At 43.9% G+C, this 18,172-nt stretch overlaps 5 protein-coding genes across 10 annotated transcripts; all 5 read right to left on the bottom strand.

Annotated features, from left to right (window-relative positions):
* Nucleotides 1-2: 2 nt before the first annotated feature.
* stck (LIM zinc finger domain containing stck) lies at nt 3-3,931 on the bottom strand. 3 transcript variants are annotated; one of them, XM_017070027.4, is made up of 7 exons: nt 3,783-3,896; nt 3,432-3,544; nt 1,812-1,931; nt 1,075-1,380; nt 881-1,022; nt 540-798; nt 3-475 (listed from the first exon to the last, which is right to left on the bottom strand). In XM_017070027.4, the coding sequence occupies exons 2-7, from the start codon at nt 3,443-3,445 to the stop codon at nt 279-281; spliced, it is 1,038 nt and encodes a 345-aa protein (XP_016925516.3). In that variant the 5' UTR covers nt 3,446-3,544; nt 3,783-3,896; the 3' UTR covers nt 3-278. The 3 variants fall into 3 exon arrangements, with proteins under 3 accessions (XP_016925516.3, XP_065722306.1, XP_065722305.1); XM_065866234.2 differs by lacking the exon at nt 3,432-3,544 and having other exon boundaries at nt 3,783-3,931; XM_065866233.2 differs by lacking the exons at nt 3,432-3,544; nt 3,783-3,896 and adding an exon at nt 1,997-2,125.
* A 4,937-nt stretch (nt 3,932-8,868) lies between these two features.
* Nucleotides 8,869-11,892, bottom strand: Atg13 (Autophagy-related 13). The gene has a single exon (XM_036817116.3). The coding sequence runs from the start codon at nt 11,610-11,612 to the stop codon at nt 10,041-10,043; it is 1,572 nt and encodes a 523-aa protein (XP_036673011.3). The 5' UTR covers nt 11,613-11,892; the 3' UTR covers nt 8,869-10,040.
* A 429-nt stretch (nt 11,893-12,321) lies between these two features.
* On the bottom strand, nt 12,322-14,136 carry LOC108006506 (meiosis-specific nuclear structural protein 1). Of its 3 annotated transcripts, none has more exons than XM_065867232.2 (3): nt 14,004-14,136; nt 13,023-13,869; nt 12,322-12,965 (listed from the first exon to the last, which is right to left on the bottom strand). In XM_065867232.2, exons 2-3 carry the CDS (start codon nt 13,755-13,757, stop codon nt 12,426-12,428), a joined length of 1,275 nt encoding a protein of 424 aa, XP_065723304.2. In that variant the 5' UTR covers nt 13,758-13,869; nt 14,004-14,136; the 3' UTR covers nt 12,322-12,425. The 3 variants fall into 3 exon arrangements, with proteins under 3 accessions (XP_065723304.2, XP_070852979.1, XP_016925518.4); XM_070996878.1 differs by having other exon boundaries at nt 13,998-14,129; XM_017070029.4 differs by lacking the exon at nt 14,004-14,136 and having other exon boundaries at nt 13,023-13,947.
* Nucleotides 14,137-14,257: 121 nt separating this feature from the next.
* On the bottom strand, nt 14,258-17,435 carry DppIII (dipeptidyl peptidase 3). Of its 2 annotated transcripts, XM_017069553.4 has the most exons (4): nt 17,311-17,427; nt 16,762-16,980; nt 16,389-16,695; nt 14,258-16,264 (listed from the first exon to the last, which is right to left on the bottom strand). In XM_017069553.4, exons 2-4 carry the CDS (start codon nt 16,923-16,925, stop codon nt 14,369-14,371), a joined length of 2,367 nt encoding a protein of 788 aa, XP_016925042.4. In that variant the 5' UTR covers nt 16,926-16,980; nt 17,311-17,427; the 3' UTR covers nt 14,258-14,368. The 2 variants fall into 2 exon arrangements, with proteins under 2 accessions (XP_016925042.4, XP_065723303.2); XM_065867231.2 differs by lacking the exon at nt 16,762-16,980 and having other exon boundaries at nt 17,311-17,435.
* Nucleotides 17,436-17,536: 101 nt separating this feature from the next.
* COX7AL (Cytochrome c oxidase subunit 7A-like) lies at nt 17,537-18,154 on the bottom strand. The gene is made up of 2 exons (XM_017069546.4): nt 17,996-18,154; nt 17,537-17,940 (listed from the first exon to the last, which is right to left on the bottom strand). Exons 1-2 carry the CDS (start codon nt 18,020-18,022, stop codon nt 17,656-17,658), a joined length of 312 nt encoding a protein of 103 aa, XP_016925035.4. The 5' UTR covers nt 18,023-18,154; the 3' UTR covers nt 17,537-17,655.
* Between the last annotated feature and the right edge of the window lie 18 nt (nt 18,155-18,172).

Consider the following 18,172-nt stretch of genomic DNA (forward strand, 5'->3'; position numbering starts at 1 on the left):
CATACTTTTTAAAACATTTATGTATAAATAAAATTCAATTAAATAACAACGTTAAAAGCTGTTAATACACAATTATTATGTTCCCTAGCTATAGCTGCCGTTGATTCGCGGTTTTTACAATAGAAATTACACACAACAGGGTTACAACAGAGTGAAAAGACATGCACAAAGGGTTTTAGTTCGTTTTTAGTTTCTCGAATGTTAAAAATGGCTGAGAAAGCGGGTCTACAACAACAAAGGCACTGTTTGGTGTGGATTCAAGGCTTGGTTCCAGACGTTTAGACGTTCTTTTTCATCGTCATCTCGTGGGCGGTGCGCAGGCGTCGGCGCAGTTCGTTGGGGAATCGCTCATAACACTTTTTACAGACCGGCTTTTCGTCATACTCGTAAAACTTGGACTTCTGTGTCATCTTTGTGTCGCACACGGAGCAGGCAAAGTGGTGCACACACCAGGCCTTGTTCAGGGCAGTAAAAACTATTCGTATAAGAAAATACTTTTATTAGAAACACTCATTAACTTGTTGATTTAATTTGCTCACCATCGCCTCCAATAACTTGGTTGCAAACGAAGCATAGGTTGCCAAAGAGCTGATGATAGTGCGTCTCGCAGTAGGCCAATCCTCGCTTCTCGTAGTGCCGGTGGCCCAGGAAGGGTTTCTCGCACTTGGCGCACACGAAGTGTTCCACATGCCAGTGCTTCCCCAGCGCCGTGACCACTCGCTCCTCAATTGGCCGACGACAGGCGCCACAAATGGGAATGCCCATTTTATCATGGCAGCGCAGACAATACAGTTCATTCTGTTTAGAAATAAAAACAAATGAGTTAATATTACAGAGCCCAGCATTTGATATTCCACTTTGTTCTTTGGCCAAAACCCACCATATCGTTTGCGGCTAATCCTGGTCGGCTCTTGACCTCTCGAGCCGTGGAATCCAGCTCGGTGCCGCAGGCCGTGCAACTAAAGTGATAGCCATGGTAAACTTCCCCTCGGAATCTCAAAGGCTCCTCGTCGATGAGGCCACTGGGAGGAGAGAAATAACTAAATGTTTCAATTGGAAGGTATCACAACTTACTGGCATTTTTGGCATACATAGCGGCCGGTGATCTCCGCCTTCACCTTGGCATTGCATTCGTGGCACAAGGCGCGGTTCTGGTTCTTGATGAACCCGCAGTCGGCCAGCTCCTTGGCGCACAATTGGCAGCGGAAGCACTGTGGATGCCAGCTGGCGGACATGGCCTTGATGACCCGTCCGATGACGAACTCACCGCACTTATTGCAGCAGGGTGCGAAAAGCACCTGAAAGTCGCGTTCGCAGTACTTGCGACCCTCGAACTCGTAGAATATGCCATCCTGAAACGGTCGGAAGCACTGAGCACATCTGGAAAATAATATAAAAACGAATAATATAGTTGGGAATTATTTAAGGAAGTAATCTTTCGAATATTATAAAAAAAACCAGCTTCGTATTAATCATACAATATTTTTAAGCTGGGATGATGAATACTTATCGCTTACTGACTTCATTTTTTAAAAATTTTATAATTTAAATTTATTGAAAATGTTTTTTGGTATTATCGTTTTAAAAGGACTTCTTACTGTCTTATTGAAATGCAAAATTGTTTACTATTGTACAAGATTCGTTGATGGATAGATACTAATTAAACAAATTTCTTGAATTAACATTTTATTAAGTGACAGATTTATATATATATTTAAAGATTATTTAGGAATTTGGTATTGAATATGTGTGGTAGAACTCCTTCGGTCTGCATGTAGCTTTTTAGATTTACTTATGTTGCATCTACTTACACAAAGCACTGTGTGTGCCAGAGTTCTCCATTGGAGTTGACGATCTTCTCGGTGGGTTCGAATCCATCGGCGCATCGCGTGCAATGCATTGCACTGAGCGACATGTTTGCTGCCTGGACTCTGCAAATTCAGGATAAGATCGGGATTAGATGGTGGTAACAATGTGCCATGTTGGAGGCTATTACACTTCAGCCTTGGAGTACATCATGGTTATAGCTTAAGCGCGAAAGAACACAACCTAAGGGCAGGGCGTGAGGCGAGAAACTGGACAAAACAATGAGAGTTATCGCTTGGCGGCTCTGTTGACTATGGCTGAATCATATTTCAGTCGAATGCACAGCCCGAAAGCTTTCTGGCATTCCTTGGACCTGTAGCTTTCGTCACAGCGAGTGTCGCATGGCAGTTGGATAAGAAGCGTTAAACGGTACGGATGTGATGACTTCGTGATGGGTAAGATATCATTACTGAGCAGGTAGAATGCAGTGTACACTGTACCTGTATGAAAATACATACATATCTATCTGATAGTCTGAGCCGCTTTGAGTTCGGAAACTGAACTTCAGGTATTTATGAAATAAAGTGCTTCTGGCAATCTCATATTCTGCAGTAGAGATATATGTACTTTCTTATGTTAAAAATTAATTAAAATGGCAGTCGATCACAAAGCATTTTTATTGCTAGGTTACAAGGCAAAGTAAATGATTCATCAAATGCAAATGGCCTCTTTAAGTTTTGTACGGATTTTCAAAGGAAAACCATATTCACTACTTTAACTTGTGCCTATGATTCAAGGATGAATTTGTAATAACGTTTAAATTATTATCTTTAATAATTATTGTTATTTCATACAATACTATTATATACTATTAAGAAATAATCAGGATTTAATTACTTTTATGTTGTTTTATGATGGAATTCTCAATTTTGTAATAAAAAAACTTTGTAATATTTCAAGTTTTTATTATACATAGATAAAAATAATCAGGATCCAATACCTTTTTGAAGCATTATTAATGATTACGCATATATTAGCATAAGTTATGAGTAATATCTTTTCAAAACCTAAAATCATACGCATTAGACGCAAGCAAACAATTTAATTTAGTGTAGGTAAGGAAAAAGCTTTTTAGTCGGGTTAATATCTTCCCGTCACTGAATTAATCAATGAACATTCTTTGGCCCCCAAAAAGGGGTTAGAAATGCTCCAACATCGAATTCGCTTTGGATTTGCCGCCAACACAAAGGCAACCCACTCATCATCATCAACAAACACAGACAAACAAATGGTAAACAACACACACACACACACGCGCACTCGAGTGGCGGCGTTTAAAAATAAATTTGAATGTGGCCATGACGTCATCGATGGAGTAAACATCTGGCAGGAAAATTGCATTCCACAGGGGTCCAAAGCGCCCGCATGGCTTGCAGAGGGTTAAGACTGGATGAGGGCATGAATGATCGACATTGCTTGACTTGAATAGTTACTTCTTCGAGTGATTAGCGAAATGCGAATTTAGGCGAATGGGTAAGGATGATTTTTGGACTGCCAAATGATGCAATAAGTGGGCGTTTTTAAGCCAAGGACGTTGGGAAAGTGGGGCGGAACATTCTGCTTACTGCACGGGCGGCATTCTGTGGGGGTTTTCTTTTCTTTTTCAACTGGCTTTCACTTGCGACTGGCACCTGTTGCACCTGGTCTACGACTTTTTCAGATCACGGCGAGCGAAACACTGCAAAAACATATAGAAAATGATCAATCTCTTTCCTCTGGCTTTCGGGAGTGTCACTTGGGCGGGCTTCTAGCCAGATCCGGTTGATTTCCAGCCGAGCAGAAGAGCTGCGCATCACTATCGCAGCACAAAAACAACAACAGGTCTTGCCAAAATAGGCGAAACTCGGGAATCTCACCCATTTCACTTGCAAATTTCAAATTTTTTACGATTTCTTTTCACAATAAGGCTGGTTTACCTTCTGAGCACCCTTTTTAATTAAAGCCACTGCGCGGGGGCAATTAATTTAACTTCATTTAATTAACAGCTTCCGTGGAAGAAGAAAAACCAACTTTATTTTGACACTAAAAAATACCACTAGCCTACCTGCCTATCGATTATGCTCAGTTTTTGCTTTAGGTAGCCCTGTAAAATCAATCGATAGCCCACCTTTGGGCGCCAATTCAAAAATGATTATCTACTCCACACTTTGCAATTAGTTTAAGTTACCGAAAAACATTTGTTAAAGAGTTTTATGATCTGCGGCGCCAGGCATATCACTTTGTAGCATTCTTGCTTCTTTGTGTCACCATCTTATCAGCTGCTGGCCAACTGCTGTTCTTCGTAGAAACAGTTTCGTAACGCCGTCTTATCAGTGAAACTGCCTCATACATGCTATAGGTACACGTACTATTTGTTTATAAACAAGCTCTGCTCGCATGTTAATTTAAACGGCAAGCAAGTAGCAGGAAACCCCTTTGACATTGAAATGGATTGATTTTCTTGCAATGTTTCAATGCTGTTGGGGAAAATAAAAATATAAATGTGCCTAGGAAATGCGGGCTTCTTAATCATTTTTATTATTAATCAGTTTATTAGGTGTTGGAGATAAGATAACTATCAAATCTAGTACTGCTAGGAATAACATTATTTTTATCTGTCAAAACTATTTTTAAATGTCATTGTGAAATGAGAAAAAGAAAATTATTTTTGATTTTATTTAATAAAATGCGAAGTACCTTGCTGATCTTCAATATTGATTTACTGTTTAGTTTACTTGAAGGTATTGGAAATTCGATCAGAAATTATTTCCTTAAGATTAATTATTTCAAGTTAGTTTCTAGCTCTTGAAACAATCTAAATATTTTTATTTTCAAGTGTATTTTCACCGCTGTGAATGGAAATGCAACATTTGTTTGTTTTAATTGTTTCTCCGAATGACTGTTTGCGCCAAACTTCCGCTTTGTGGGTGTGAGGGTCATATTTTCGTAACACCCCTCGCCGACTTCCGCAATGTGAAAAGAGATAAAACCTCCAGCTGCAGTTTCGGATTTTGCTTTATTCGTATCGCTCGGTTTTATGGAGCGTTGTCCCGTTAAAACGGGTTGCCAGGCGAATCGATCAGCGCTCTTTGTTTATCAATCTCACTCTTTTGTCAGTCGCCTTTATTTATTATTATTAAATGAGTTTTTTTCCAACATAACAAAAACAAACGAGGTGGCCGGTCGCAAGGCCGCAGGGTGTGCGAGCGAGACGGCCGACAAACAACCGCCATAATAACAACATGGAATCCAATCGTCATATCATTACAATACCATCCACAACAAACACTGGGAAACAGGCAGCCCCATATCTAAACAAATATTTTATTTATTAAGTATAGCTATTTGATATGCAAATAATTTTACTCACAAAATAATTCTACATTTTTAAATATATGAGATGTTATAGCTAATTAAAACCAACCGCTAATACATCTATTTTTGTATGATATTATATGAATTTAATAAATGTTTTACTATGAAAACTATGTTTTTTACTCATTTTTTTAGGGTTCTGTTTAGAAAGTTATTAATAAAATCATCAACAGATCATAAAATCATATATGTACATTTTTTCTTTCGGTGCCATTGTCACATGGTTGGAAAACTGTGGTGGAAAGGTAGTGGGCTGTGGGCTGGTCGCATTGGAACCTGGAAACCGGGGACCTGCGAGACTTTCGGCACGTAGCAACGCCTAGCTGTAAGTTTTTTACGCATGATTTTATGCTGTTGTTTACCAAAAATTCGCCAAGGCAAGGCAAGCCCCCGTCCACAGGCCCTCGAAGTGTGACTCGGGCGTATGAGCAACATGTTAATGTTAAGACATATGGAAATCGGTGCGGAATGTGGAAAACTACAAGCGGATGCAGATGCAGTTGCAGTGGGTGTCTAAAAATAAATTCAATTATGCTCTGTATTATTGCAGCTGGGTTCCAAAGCCGGCAAACCAGATGGACAACTAGTACTGGTGCTTGCAGAGGTGCAAGTTGGTTTTCTTACGAGGGGGTTGTTGAGCTAATAAATCTTTAATTTAAATATAAAGTCTGTATTGATAATAGGGCAATAATCTCTTTAAAACACTTTCTTTATCATAAGTACTACTAAATAATTATCATTATGATCTCTGGATGACAACAAGTCTATTTAAAAAGTATTATAGTAATACTTAGAAACTCATAGCAACAAAGGATTTATATAAGAGGTTTGTAATCACCTATGTATGTATTTATAAATCTGTAATCTGTATTACAGATTTTATTGTTATCAACCGATCGAAAAATAAGATTTCAATATTTTCCGAGTTTATTATTTTGTATACATATTATCCGAAAAGGAAACTTGGAAGGGGTCTTGAGCACTATGACCACGCCCCTGTAAAACGTGGGTTTCTCTTGTAGCTCAAAACCCATTGCAGCTGCATGAAAAGCTCATAACCTAAGCTTCCAAGCTCGTTCATTCATCTTTTTTTCGATTTCTGGGCGTCGAGGCTGGTTCGCTTGACATAAAAATTCCAAATATGCGGTCGCATTGCATAAAAACGCAATTATAGCGCTGACCGCGTCCGCATTGCATTTAGGCCCTGTCTTATCGCCATTTGTTGTTTATCGTTATTGCTCGAGCGAGCTTATCAAGAAATTTCGAAACAAAAAACAGAAATCCACCTTACGGGGGATTTTACTTGAACTGAAACGGTTTACCTCGGCACGTGAATACAATCAAAAAATTCCGCTGCCCCAAGAAGATACAGTCTGACCTCCATAACCTGAAACACTTAAGGAAAACATAAACATTTTTAGTAACTTTAATTAATACTGTATTAAAGTACTTCTTTTGAAAAAATATACATAGTTCTTTATTTCTTAACCTTTGATGGCACATACATATTAAACGTACTTTATCAAGACTATGATACACAAACAATCTGTCATTTGAATATTTTTGATATTTTTAACTTTTCAGAATGGTTTTCAAGGATTCTGCATAATTTTTTATGCCTTGAATCAGAATTGCGTAGTCTTAAATAATTGTTTTGACAACTTAACAAAGTTGATATTCTTAAAGAGCACCGTTTTTCCGAGGCCAGACTGTAAATAATTCAATTGGATGTGCGTGGGCGCCGGAAAAGGGGGAAAATCCGGGGGAAAGACTACAATCCGGTTCCCGTGGGCAGCGTATTTGGAGTGTTGGCACCGGCAGAGGAAAAAAGAGTAAAAAACGAGACGTTCGAAAGCAATTTTCCCGCCTGCCAAAGTTTGCATTTCATATGCAGGCCGAAGCCAAAAGGCAAATAAATACATTCATTTGTTGGCAACGCGTCACCAATTTGGCGCTTGGCAACAGCGAACTTCAAACAAAGGCGGACGGCGAATATGTTGGACAATTAAAACCGAAAGCCAACACAAAATCTGTGTGTTTTCGAGTGGGGTCCCCACACAACTGCAGTGCCGGCGACCTGTTGTCGCCAAGGTGCGATCGTTAAGTTGTATCTTTCGGACCTATTACAAAGTTCATTACCGGGGGATACTCATACTTAGAACAGCCCGTAGTCTAGACTCTTCCGCTGTCTAGATTCTATTTTTGGCAGCAGCCTTACAAGTAGTTCTACCACAATCTACGGGGATCTATAAAACTAAGAGCTTTTGATAGTGTTACTAAGTGGACCAATTCTATTCTCGACATATTCTGCTACCAAATATTTATAAGATTCCATGTCCCCTCGGAACTATGTTGAATTTAATATTTTCGGAAATTTGGTCAAGCACATTCCAAGCTGTTGCTAAGCAGAACATACCTCTGTTATTATCTAAAAATTATTCAAATTTCTATAGTATTACAGAATATACATATATGTTCATATGTTCATATTTGAAATCTATTAAAATTTTTTTGCTGTTTTAACATTCTAGTGAATTGAAATTAAAGTAAACTTATAAGATTAATTGGCCTTAGCCAATCACTTAATAACTAAGTTTGGCATTGAAACTCTTAAACCTCCTCAATAATATCAAACAATAAATAGGAATAAGGGCTTAAAGCAAATATATTAAGACACTTGTTTTTATTACTGGAAATAAGTCAGAAAGAAATATGACGTAAACGAGAAGTAAGAACTTGCAGCATCATTTACCTGGAATAAATGTACATATCTGGTATATTTGACGTATGACCATTTGATTACGTGTATTAAGCAACATACATTTACATACAGTTGATATTCGGAAACCCCAAGCAACCCCAGATACTCCTCAGCCCACCCACTCACGTGAAGGCAACCAAAAGCGTGTACAGCTGTCCATGTGTTTTGCACTATGACAATGTCATTAGCACTCGAAAGAAAGAATCGGGCACAAAGCAAAACACCAGATAGCCTGCGGATCGGCGGGAAAAACAAAAAGCAGTAAGCGAATGGGTTCGTATATGTGCTTAGTTAAAAATAAAACTATTTAGCCTCTACGATGTCGTTGCCGTTGCCATGGTGACGTTAATTCGCAATGGAATGGCAGCTGAAATGCGAAAAATTGCAATCTCCCCGGAGTGCGCAAGTACATGGTACCATAGATTACCCCAAAGAGATATACTATACACATCTCTGGGAGAGTCGACAGCTGTGGGGAGATCGAGAATACTAATCGCATGTTAATTGATAACGACGACCACAACAAACTGCCAGTTAGTCAGGTGTAGCGCAACACTCCCGACTCTGACGTATATTATACAATACCCGATTGAGTGATAGAATACCAGGCAGCGCGATAAAGTAAGTATGCAAAATGAAAACAAACGGTAACCGGTTTAAAGCGGTGGAAAAACCCTTTGGGGGGAGTGTTTAATAAACACTGTTTATCTCGTTTCTCGTATGGGTTAGTCACATGACCTCGGGCCTCTCAGGAGGTACGATCCGGAGTGGTCTGGATATAGAGAAAGATCCAACATATACCTCTCTTGGCAAGGGTAACTATAGGGCACACTCCATACTATATGTGCAATCAACAAGTGACACGCCTCTTTAGACAGAAGTAAACATTTTGATTAGTGTCTTGATTAACTTTTTTTGCTTTTATTCATTGTTTATATGTATAAATTTTCTTATCACTCTATTGTTTAGTGTACTTTTTATGTATACTCGAATTTCTATTCTCATATGTAGGCAAATTTTGCAATTTCAAAACCAAATAAATAAGCAACAGCGACCAACGATTAAAGGTAAAAGAAAACACTAGCTGTTCTTTTCAACTTCCTGACAGTACCAATAAGTTAGGATAGATATATTTCGTTATGCTTTAAGTCTTTCGATTAGTTTCGCTTTTTCGATTAGTGGTTATGCATTTGCATAGATCGAACAGTTCGTTTTTTAAATCGGCCATCTGGCTTTTTTGCTCACTTACAACGAAAATAAACCTTTTGGCTTTCTGATTAATTGCTGTTATCTATAGTTATTTATGTACACACACGATTTTCTCACTTACAAGCAGGCGAAAGGCACTTGAACAAAGAAACAAACAAACAAACAAGCGACGAGTACGCCCAACTTACTACCATATGCACAAGCTATATGCATGTGGCCCTTATTTATGTATCTGTGTCTAGGGTCTAAACTGCTGCATCGGAAACTTTGAAACGTGACATGAGCTCTCTACTCCTATGTACAAATTAGACGGACCTAGAGCCTACAAAAGCCTATATATACTATTTACATAGAGGGTAATATCAAATAGCAGCCTATCAACTCAACTTAACACAATGGCATATATAAATAGTGGGGCGGGTCCAATTTTTAGTTGACAATCTTTGGACAATTCCAAGCAACAGCTCAAGGAAAACTATTGGTCTAAAATTCGATTTTATCTTGAAAAGCTGCGTGAAAAACTACTGGTTATTATGAAGGATTTCTTAGCTGATAAGAAAGTGGGTTGTGCTAGAAAAAATAAAAATATTCTGTCAGTTTAACCCCCATACTTTGATTCAAGTATTTAACAAAAAGTATATTCCCTAGCATGGTCTAATTTCCTGACCCACTTTTAAAAAACTTTGCATTATAAACCTTACAAAACAAATTGAACCTTAGACCTTTACTTTCCAAAGCTGTTCTCCTAAAATATTCCTTGATTTTTCAGTTTATCCTTACATCTCTGCATGATGACCGCCCCTTTATAAATAAGAACTAACTAATGACACTTCTAGGGGTACAATTCCACTCAGTTGCTCATTTGGAGGCCACCACTACTGCGGCTGCCCGTCGACGAGGAGCCCGTGAGTCCGAACTGCGAGACCAGCTTGTCGTAGTCCTCCAGCGAGGTCTCGAACTGCTCCAGCTGCCTGGACAGATCATCCATGGCGTTGGCATCGGCGGCACTGGTGGCAATCGCAGTGGCCGCTGCCGTTGGACCACAAGCTACTCCTCCGCTGGATCCACTGGAGGCGGGTGGGGTCGAGGAAATCGAAGAGATCTCTGCTTGCAGTTCGTTGAGACCCTTGAGCGGCGGCGCATGATAGCATTCCCTGTAGAACTTGGCCAGATCGTTGACATGGGAGGTGGGCGAGGCGAAGGGAAAGTGCAGCTCCTTGAGCAGATTATCATCATCGGGCGGTGGTTGTAGCGCCGGTTCCGAATGGTGGCGATACGTAGCTGTAACGCTGGCCGGGATCAGCAGGCTCTTGATGGGTGACACCGAGTTGCCAGAGTTCTTCTCGAAGCTCTTGAAACCCGTAGAGTTGTTGTTGAGATTGCTGATCGGGTTGAATTTACTGTCCTGTGGGTTATTGTTGTTGTTGCTGCTGAGCACACTGGGGACTGTGTTGTTATCCAGGCGGTTGAGGGACTCCACAGAGCCGCGTCCCCGTAAAAGCCATTCGAAGGGTGGTGTTTCCGGCAGCACGAAGTCATCCTCTGTGTACTGCTTCAGTTTGCCCATATCTGCGAAGGCTCCGGGACGCAGGGGCTTCTCTATGTCAATATAGCGTCGATCTCCAGACCCCTGGTTGGGATTGAGGCCACCCAAACCGAGCTTCTTGGCCACAGCAGTGCCATTAAGGAGCTGCTGCTGGTTACCTGGCGAACCGTTATCCGTGGCGGGCCTAAAGTGATCCGATTTCAGCATGATGGTGTTACTCTCGGCCTGCGCGGCCGTAGGCGAGATGGTCAGCTTGGTGCGGTAGGCCACGGACATGACCAGCGAGCCCACAATGGTGCTCAACTGGCCGATCTTCACGTGCTTGTGACCCTCGCCCAGAGTGTGAACCTGTGGCCTGTCCACGTAGATCCTGTAGAAGATGCCGTACGAGTCGGGACATTGGCGACGGGACAGCTTGTAGGCGGGCGTGGTGCGGGTCAGGGAGATGAGGGACTTTAGCATTATGCCCATGCGATTGTAGATGGCGTGGGCTGCCTTTAGGGTTTGGCCCTCGGGGTTTAGATCGTTAGTGGCCGGGGAGGAGCCGTTCTGGGGTGGAATGAGGTCCAGGGACCACACCTCCAGGACCATCTGGTCGCCCTCGGCGGTTTTCAGAGAGATTTCCACGCACAGCGGCAGGCGCTGCAGGATGCTCTCCCCTGTTTTGAGGTTTAGGGCCCGCTTGGTCTCGTCCAGGACCTCCGGATGGTCCTGCACGGCAATGTTGAACCAGTCGCTGCCCGCCAGTGGGTTGCACTGCGTCTGCATCTTCTCGCCCAGTCGGGACTGCACCACCACCTGGGTGGACTTCAGGACCAGGAACTTGATGAACTTCTCCAGGTCCCGCTCCGCGGCATTTAGACGCTGCGCTGACATTTCCTCGGTTTTTCTTTGTGTTTGCGATTGTCTGTGTCCAAAGTTCGCTGTCTGCGTTTGGACGTTTTTTTTTTCTCACTCTTCTATTTCCGCGTTTTGTTTTCGCGTCGCGATTTGCTTGCCTTAGCGTCGCGCACTTGGCTTTCTACACACTGCTAAACGTAGTCGAAACTTGCCCGGGCATTCTGCCAAAACACTGTCATTTGTGCAACGCCCTTTCACTCGATTCCGTGTTATTGTTTGTACGCAAGATCACTCCCACTATTTTCGTTAAAAGTAAAAAAAATCAGCGTCAGCACTCAGTGTGACCGCGGTGAGTTATCGATAAATTAGGCGGAAATATACTTTTAATACCAGATTTGTTTTTCTGCACATACTAAAATCTAACATGGACTAACGCTTTAATCTCACTCAAGTTCATACGCACTGTTAACGATTTCCCTTCTGTTCCTGCATACTGTCACGTTTTCTTTGTAAATTTCCACTCAAGTGCGGGCTCACTGTCAAATATACAGTGTAAATTTAGAGTCCAGTTATCGGTTACCCACACAAAAGTGACTCAAATGTTAACTTTAACAGAACCACTCAACTGCAACTGCCTTACTTTTTCTTAGTATTTTCTTTTTACATAAAACGAAAATATGAGCCCTTATCGATAACCCTTTTAAGCAGTCTGGCAACACTGACTGCCTAAATGAGACACGTCACGTACGCAGAAAGGCGCGCCTTTTGAAATTGTATATTTTGGGAAGCCAAGGCAGTCCGCATTTATAATAAACATGACCATCTTGAATTACCATTTTCTAAATAAGTCTAGGAATCGCCACCGCCCATTGCTTGCTGCTCTTCCCGACAGAAATGCTCGCGATCCGTAGAGGTGAGAACATGTTTGGGCAGATACCGGAGCACGGAGGCGGGAACCTGGCCCAGCATGGCCAAACGCTCCTGCTTGATGCGCTCCTGCTGCTCGGCATCAGCTTTGGCCTTCGCGTCGAAGTATTGCACACTTTCAGCGGTGGCCTCCGCCCGCTTCCGCTGGTTGTCCTCGATCATGGCCAGCAAGGTGGCTCCGTGGTCTCTGCGTTTACGGTAATCCTCCAGCTGCTTCTCCGTATCCTGGTTGCTCATATCCGGTGCCTCCTGCTGCCGCGTGGCCATTTCCGCTCGTTTCAGCTGCATCTGGGCCATCTTGCGCTGCTCCACCTCCTGGCGATATCGATCCAGTTCCTCTCTGGTGCGCCGGCGCGACATCTGCTCCTGCTGCATCTGCTGGCGGAAGCGCTCGTCACTCTTGGCCGTGTACTCCGCCTCCAGTAGATCCAACAGTAGGTTGTCACGTTGGCGTTTCTTGTTCTGCAGAGATATTTAGACGATTATTAGGGAATGATTCCTAAGAGTTGTACGACCCACCTCCATTTCCAGGACTTGCTGGCCCAGACGTATGCTGATCTCCTGCTTCTTGCGCTGCATCTCCTGGCGTTCCTCCTCCAGCTCACGTTTTCTGCGATCAATTTCGGTCTGCTTCTTGACGAGATCGCCCAGCTCGTAGTTGTTTTGAGCCCGCTGCCATTCCCGGTGCTCCTGGTTTTCCTTGATGGACTGCAGCATGTCTTGCCGCTTCTGCAGCTTCTTTCGCTCCGCCTCCAGCTGCTGGGCGCGATCCTCCTCCTGGATTTGCTTCTGCCTCAGGAGACTGAGCTCCCGGTCGTTCATCACCTGTGCGTGCTCCTGCTGACGACGCCGGCGGTGCTCCTCCATTTGTTCTGCCAAGGACTCTCTTAGACGGCGCTGTTCCTCCTTAAGAGCGGCCTCTTTCTCGCGTTCCCTTGCCTCCATTAGACAGCGTTCCTCGGCCATTTCCCGGGCCTCCACTTTCACGGACATTTGGCGCTGCCGGTTTCTCTCCTCCAGATTCTCGGCCAGCTCCTTTGAGATGGCTGCCAGACGCAGTTGCTCTGCCAAGTCTCGCAGCTCCTCGCAGTCCCGCCGTAATTGCTGGCGGCGTTTCTTCTCCACAAACTCCGCGTGCTTGATCGCCTTCATTTCCTGCGTCATCGCTTCCTTCTCAATGAAATCCCGGGTCATGGGGTTCTCCTTGGAGAGCTCCAGACTGCGGTTCACCTTCTCCAGGTCGTGCTGCATCATCTGGAACAGCCGGGAGCTGTAGAAGTCGTGCTCCACGCGCACGGACTGCGGCACCTTAAACTGCGGTTCGCCGATGTTGAAAATTCCGGAGTCCTTCTGGTTACCACAAATCCTGGCGGTTGCCATGGTGGTTATGACGGTCCAAACAGAAATACAAGAAATCGAAAGGAACCAAGAAATAAAATAATATAAACATCACAATTGTTTTGACAGGCTTTTCAGAACTAAATATTTAAGTACATTTACAATCTCCATGTTGATATTATATCTTCAAAGCATCCAGGGTCTTTAAAAGCTTTAACGTGAATTTATTAAAACTCAAATATAATTTTAATCGCGAATATATTATAAATAGCTTCAAACAGGTCCTTGTAAATGTTCTCTGAGAATGGCAATAGCGATCTTTTTACCATTCACTACAAACGCAATGAAATGGAAAATACGTTAAGAACCTTTCAAAAATATCCCCATATGGACCCTTCAAATAAAAAATAAGAACATTAAATTAAAATTTAATATTTGTCATTAGATGACCACTATAAATTTTCTCCAAATCATAGCTAACATATTGTATTCAAAATAAAGGCGAAAATGTTAAATGCGAAATGTTCTCAGTTGCTGAAGGCAGCCGGGAAGTACTTCTTGTCCTTCTCCACGATGGTCTCCAGCAGGTCGTCGATGTCGGTGGTGGGATAGCGCTCCACCCACGACTGGATGTAGCCCTCGTGGCTGGGCTCGTAGGTCTTCAGCTGGACCTTCTTGTCCTTGCCGATCAACGTGTTGGCCTGGACGAGGATCATGCGCGGCTTCTTGTGCGCCAGGCAGATGTCCCGCCACTTGGCCCACGGATGCGAGCCGCTCTCATTCACCTCCGAGTAGTGTTCGTACATCTTGGAGGCCGCCTCAATGTCGGCCGTCGATTTGTACACCTGCAACTTGGTCAGGAAATCGCCCAGCGCCTTCCTGCCCACGGTATCGATCTTGCTGCGGTCCACCGTCAGCAGAAGGTTCTTGCCATCCTCCGTTTCCTCGACCTTAACGAGGCCCTCGCCTGCCTCCAGCAAGACCTTCATGATCACGAAGCGGGCGCGGGAGTGGGCCTGCAGCCAGAGCTTGGACTTCGGGTTGAACATTTCCAGAGCCACGCCCATGCCGTTCCAGATGAGACTAAGCCAGTTAATATAGATAATGTTATCCTGCTCAGCCTTGTCCTTGAAGCCGAAGATCTCCAGAATATCACGCTGCAGGGAGAGATACAAGCCCACGGCCTCTGCGCGACATTCCTCGTACGAGGAGCCAATGGCGCCGAACTTGGTGTCATAGGTTTCTCCGGGAAGATACCACTTGGCGATGGGTTCGCCGGTCACCAGGTTCTTGGTGTTCTCCTTGTCGAAGTTATACACACCGTTCTCGTCGATGCGGAACAGCTTGCCACTGCCATGACCGAGGAGTTCGTGGAGACCGACCTGCACCTCGAAAGCCTTCACCTTATACTCCTTCATCAGGGTCTGATCCTCCTCAGAGAGGAAGGGAATGGGGTCCTTCCGGTTAATGTTGGCCAGCACGTTGCCCAGCGAGACGTTCTTGAAGCCCTCATCCTGCCGGATTTCATCGTAGTTCGGGATATTGATGCCCGCTGGCACCCCGCTGCCCGCGAATGTGAGCACATCCAGGGAGGTGAAGTCTGGCTTAAGGTAGGAGTCCTTCTCGTAAGGTTCCGTCCAGGGCAGGTACTCAATCAGCTTCTCAGCGCGATTTACCAGCTCGGAGAACTTGGCCGAGCTTTCCTTGTTCACCATGGCCACGAAGCCCTCGAACTCAGCCCGACCTCCGGCGGGATCCCTGTAAGTTTCAATGAAGCCAATGTAGGTCTCAATGACTGGTCCTTTGTCCTTGATCCACCAACGCGATCCGTTCTTGTGCTCGGCCAGCGAGCCCTGCTCAAAGGATCGGACGTAGTGCTCGATCATCTTGGACTCGTTTTCGTTGGCCGCGTACTTTTGGGCCTCCAGCAGATGCTGATTAATGCGCTGCAGCAGCTTTTGATAGTCGCCGCGGGTCACCCGGAACTGGTTGCCCTTGTACTCTTCCAGAGGAAGTGTAATACCGTCCTGCGACGACTCCGCAACGGAGCCTAGCTTCACATCGTAGACGGTTTGACCATTTTCGACCACCTTGAAGGTGCGGCACATGTAGGGTTCGATGCGTTTAGACGTCAGCCAGGAGTTGACGATCTCTGAGTCCTCCTTGGTGCAGTTGTCCGACCAGTAGGTGGTGACTCCATCGGGGGCAAAGCCCAGGATCTCGTTGCGGGACTCGAGAGCGTAGATCAGATCCTTGACCTTGTCGAAGATCTTGCCAACGCGCGGCTCATCGGCGTAGGCAGCGGAGGACTTCACGATGGCCTCAAACTGCTTCTCGGACAAATTGGGCACGATCTTGCTGTCGCCCATGCCTTTGTAGTTGCCAGCGTTGGCGAACACTCCGCAGGCGTAGACCAGGAAGCCCTAAAAATAAGGTTGGGAGAAGCCATAAAATAATGGTTACTAATACTTAACTTATAGATATGGATATTGGTATATCTCTTTCTTTGAGGCTTATAATAGATCAACTGGACAATCTCTTCCTTACCGTAAACTCATCCTCGGACACTCCCGCCTTCAGGGCCTTTTCCCTCAGCACGGGAATTTTCTCGGCCAGGAAGATGCGGTGCAGCAGGGAGAAGATGAGCGGCGCCTCTGGACTGGACTGGATCAGGGCGATGAGTCCACCATCCCAAGAGGCCTGGCTGAAGTGGTGGGCATAGAGCTTCTCCTTCTCGGTGAGATTCTCGAAGGCACTCTTGCAGTCCAGATCGGCGATGGGCTGCGTGTTGGGCAGGACGAAGTGGGCGGTTTTACTGGCCATCTCAGCGGGTTGGGGAAGATTGGCGCTGCAGCTGGAAAGATACCAAGATAACCGGCTATATTAGATATCTGGTGATAAGATAAACCCTGTGAAGTACCTGTAACGAACGAGGGAGCTACAAAATCCCGAACTTCTGGCGACGGAGATTGGCGGTTGGACTGAGCGGATTCTGGGAGTACTCCCGTAATTTAGACGACTACGGAAATGGCAGAGCCTGTTCAGTTGCTGCCGGGATCTCTGTAGCCCTTTGAGCCAAAACATTACTGGCAATTTTCGAAACTTTCCTAATGAAGACTTTACATTACTTGTCGCTCAACTGGAAAAAGCGAAAAGGCTACTTTAATTTGGAAGAAAAGCCAAACAGTTTGGGAAGCATATGAAAACTTGATGATGGATGCAATTTTATCTTTGGCCAGTCCACGAATCTGCAGATGTGGCAGTTAAGCGGGTTTTTGCCAAAAGAATATAGAAAACAAAACTGTGGCTAAAATGAAGCCCCAAAACGTGAGGAACTTTCAGATCACACGAAAATATGTGGATGTTTCAAAAACTAAGAGGTTAGTCATGGCAGAAAACACGAAACCCCTTCGGGCAATCCAGTTTTATCTGGTAATCATAGTTAAAATTTTATTTCGTGCTTACTTACCTTTTAAAGGTGAGAAAAATGCAATAAAGAAAATGCCGACAAAATTGCAAGTTGTGCAAGTAGTATTACCAGCTGCTCTATGAATTTAATTTAAAAAATAACCTAATTTTGGGCATGTTCCTCGCCGACATGAGAATGGCTTGGAAAGGGCGGGTAGTTTGAATTTCCATTTAACGTTTAAACACCACCCATTACCACTTAAAAAGTAATACACATTATTCTAATCATTTATCATGTTCCATTGATTCGCCGTTTAATTATGTACAGAAACGAAACAATTTAAACAATGTTGTTAGGTGTGCAGAACATTAAAAGTAGTTATATATTGGAGTGTTATTGGGCATTTTAGGCAATGATATAGCCAGCCCACAGCCATACATCGCCGGCTATTCCGAGGATACTGAGCACCCAGGTTAGCCTGTACAAGATGTTGTCCATACTGCCGCCTTTAAGGAAAATCGGCAAATCGTTGTCCGCCTGGAACTTCTTTCGCAGCTTGGCCATTTTCGGGGGAAGTTTTCCAGGAGCTGTCTTGGGAGCGGCAGCGGCAGATTTCAAAGCAGCCGAATTTCGAAATAGACGGCTGGGTGTTCCAAATACGCCCAATTCACCAGCTCCCCGAAGGAAGGGCTATTCAAACGAAATATAAGTAAATTTATTGTTTATTTAGGGAAAAGGTACTTACGCGCAAAGAGAAACAGTTTCTCTGCATTTAGGACTGGTGTTTCTTTTTAGTAACTATTTTGTAGAAAATTTTGTTTGTCTTTGAAAGGAGGGATATCAAATGATAAAGTCTAGTCTAACGTTGTATAACAAGCCTTCTTTGATGCCCATTTTTTTAACTCCCTAACATTTAAATTTT

The sequence above is a fragment of the Drosophila suzukii genome, chromosome 3, assembly GCF_043229965.1.
Source record: "Drosophila suzukii chromosome 3, CBGP_Dsuzu_IsoJpt1.0, whole genome shotgun sequence".
In the NCBI taxonomy this organism is placed as follows: domain Eukaryota; kingdom Metazoa; phylum Arthropoda; class Insecta; order Diptera; family Drosophilidae; genus Drosophila; species Drosophila suzukii.

Bases quoted from the DNA above. Each gene is read 5' to 3' on its own strand.
- stck (XM_065866233.2), bottom strand. From the start codon at position 2,019: ATGATGTACTCCAAGGCTGAAGT. The intron at 1,023-1,074 runs GTAAGTTGTGAT...CTCTCCTCCCAG, and splicing joins TATGTATGCCAAAAATGCCA to TGGCCTCATCGACGAGGAGC. The intron at 799-880 runs GTGGGTTTTGGC...ATTTCTAAACAG, and splicing joins GATTAGCCGCAAACGATATG to AATGAACTGTATTGTCTGCG.
- Atg13 (XM_036817116.3), bottom strand. From the start codon at position 11,612: ATGTCAGCGCAGCGTCTAAATGCCGCGGAGCGGGACCTGGAGAAGTTC.
- LOC108006506 (XM_017070029.4), bottom strand. From the start codon at position 13,883: ATGGCAACCGCCAGGATTTGTGGTAACCAGAAGGACTCCGGAATTTTC. The intron at 12,966-13,022 runs GTGGGTCGTACA...ATATCTCTGCAG, and splicing joins AGCAAGTCCTGGAAATGGAG to AACAAGAAACGCCAACGTGA.
- DppIII (XM_017069553.4), bottom strand. From the start codon at position 16,925: ATGTTTTGGCTCAAAGGGCTACAGAGATCCCGGCAGCAACTGAACAGG. The intron at 16,696-16,761 runs GTACTTCACAGG...GTATCTTTCCAG, and splicing joins AGCTCCCTCGTTCGTTACAG to CTGCAGCGCCAATCTTCCCC. The intron at 16,265-16,388 runs GTAAGGAAGAGA...CCTTATTTTTAG, and splicing joins TGTCCGAGGATGAGTTTACG to GGCTTCCTGGTCTACGCCTG.
- COX7AL (XM_017069546.4), bottom strand. From the start codon at position 18,022: ATGCAGAGAAACTGTTTCTCTTTGCGC. The intron at 17,941-17,995 runs GTAAGTACCTTT...TCGTTTGAATAG, and splicing joins GAAACTGTTTCTCTTTGCGC to CCCTTCCTTCGGGGAGCTGG.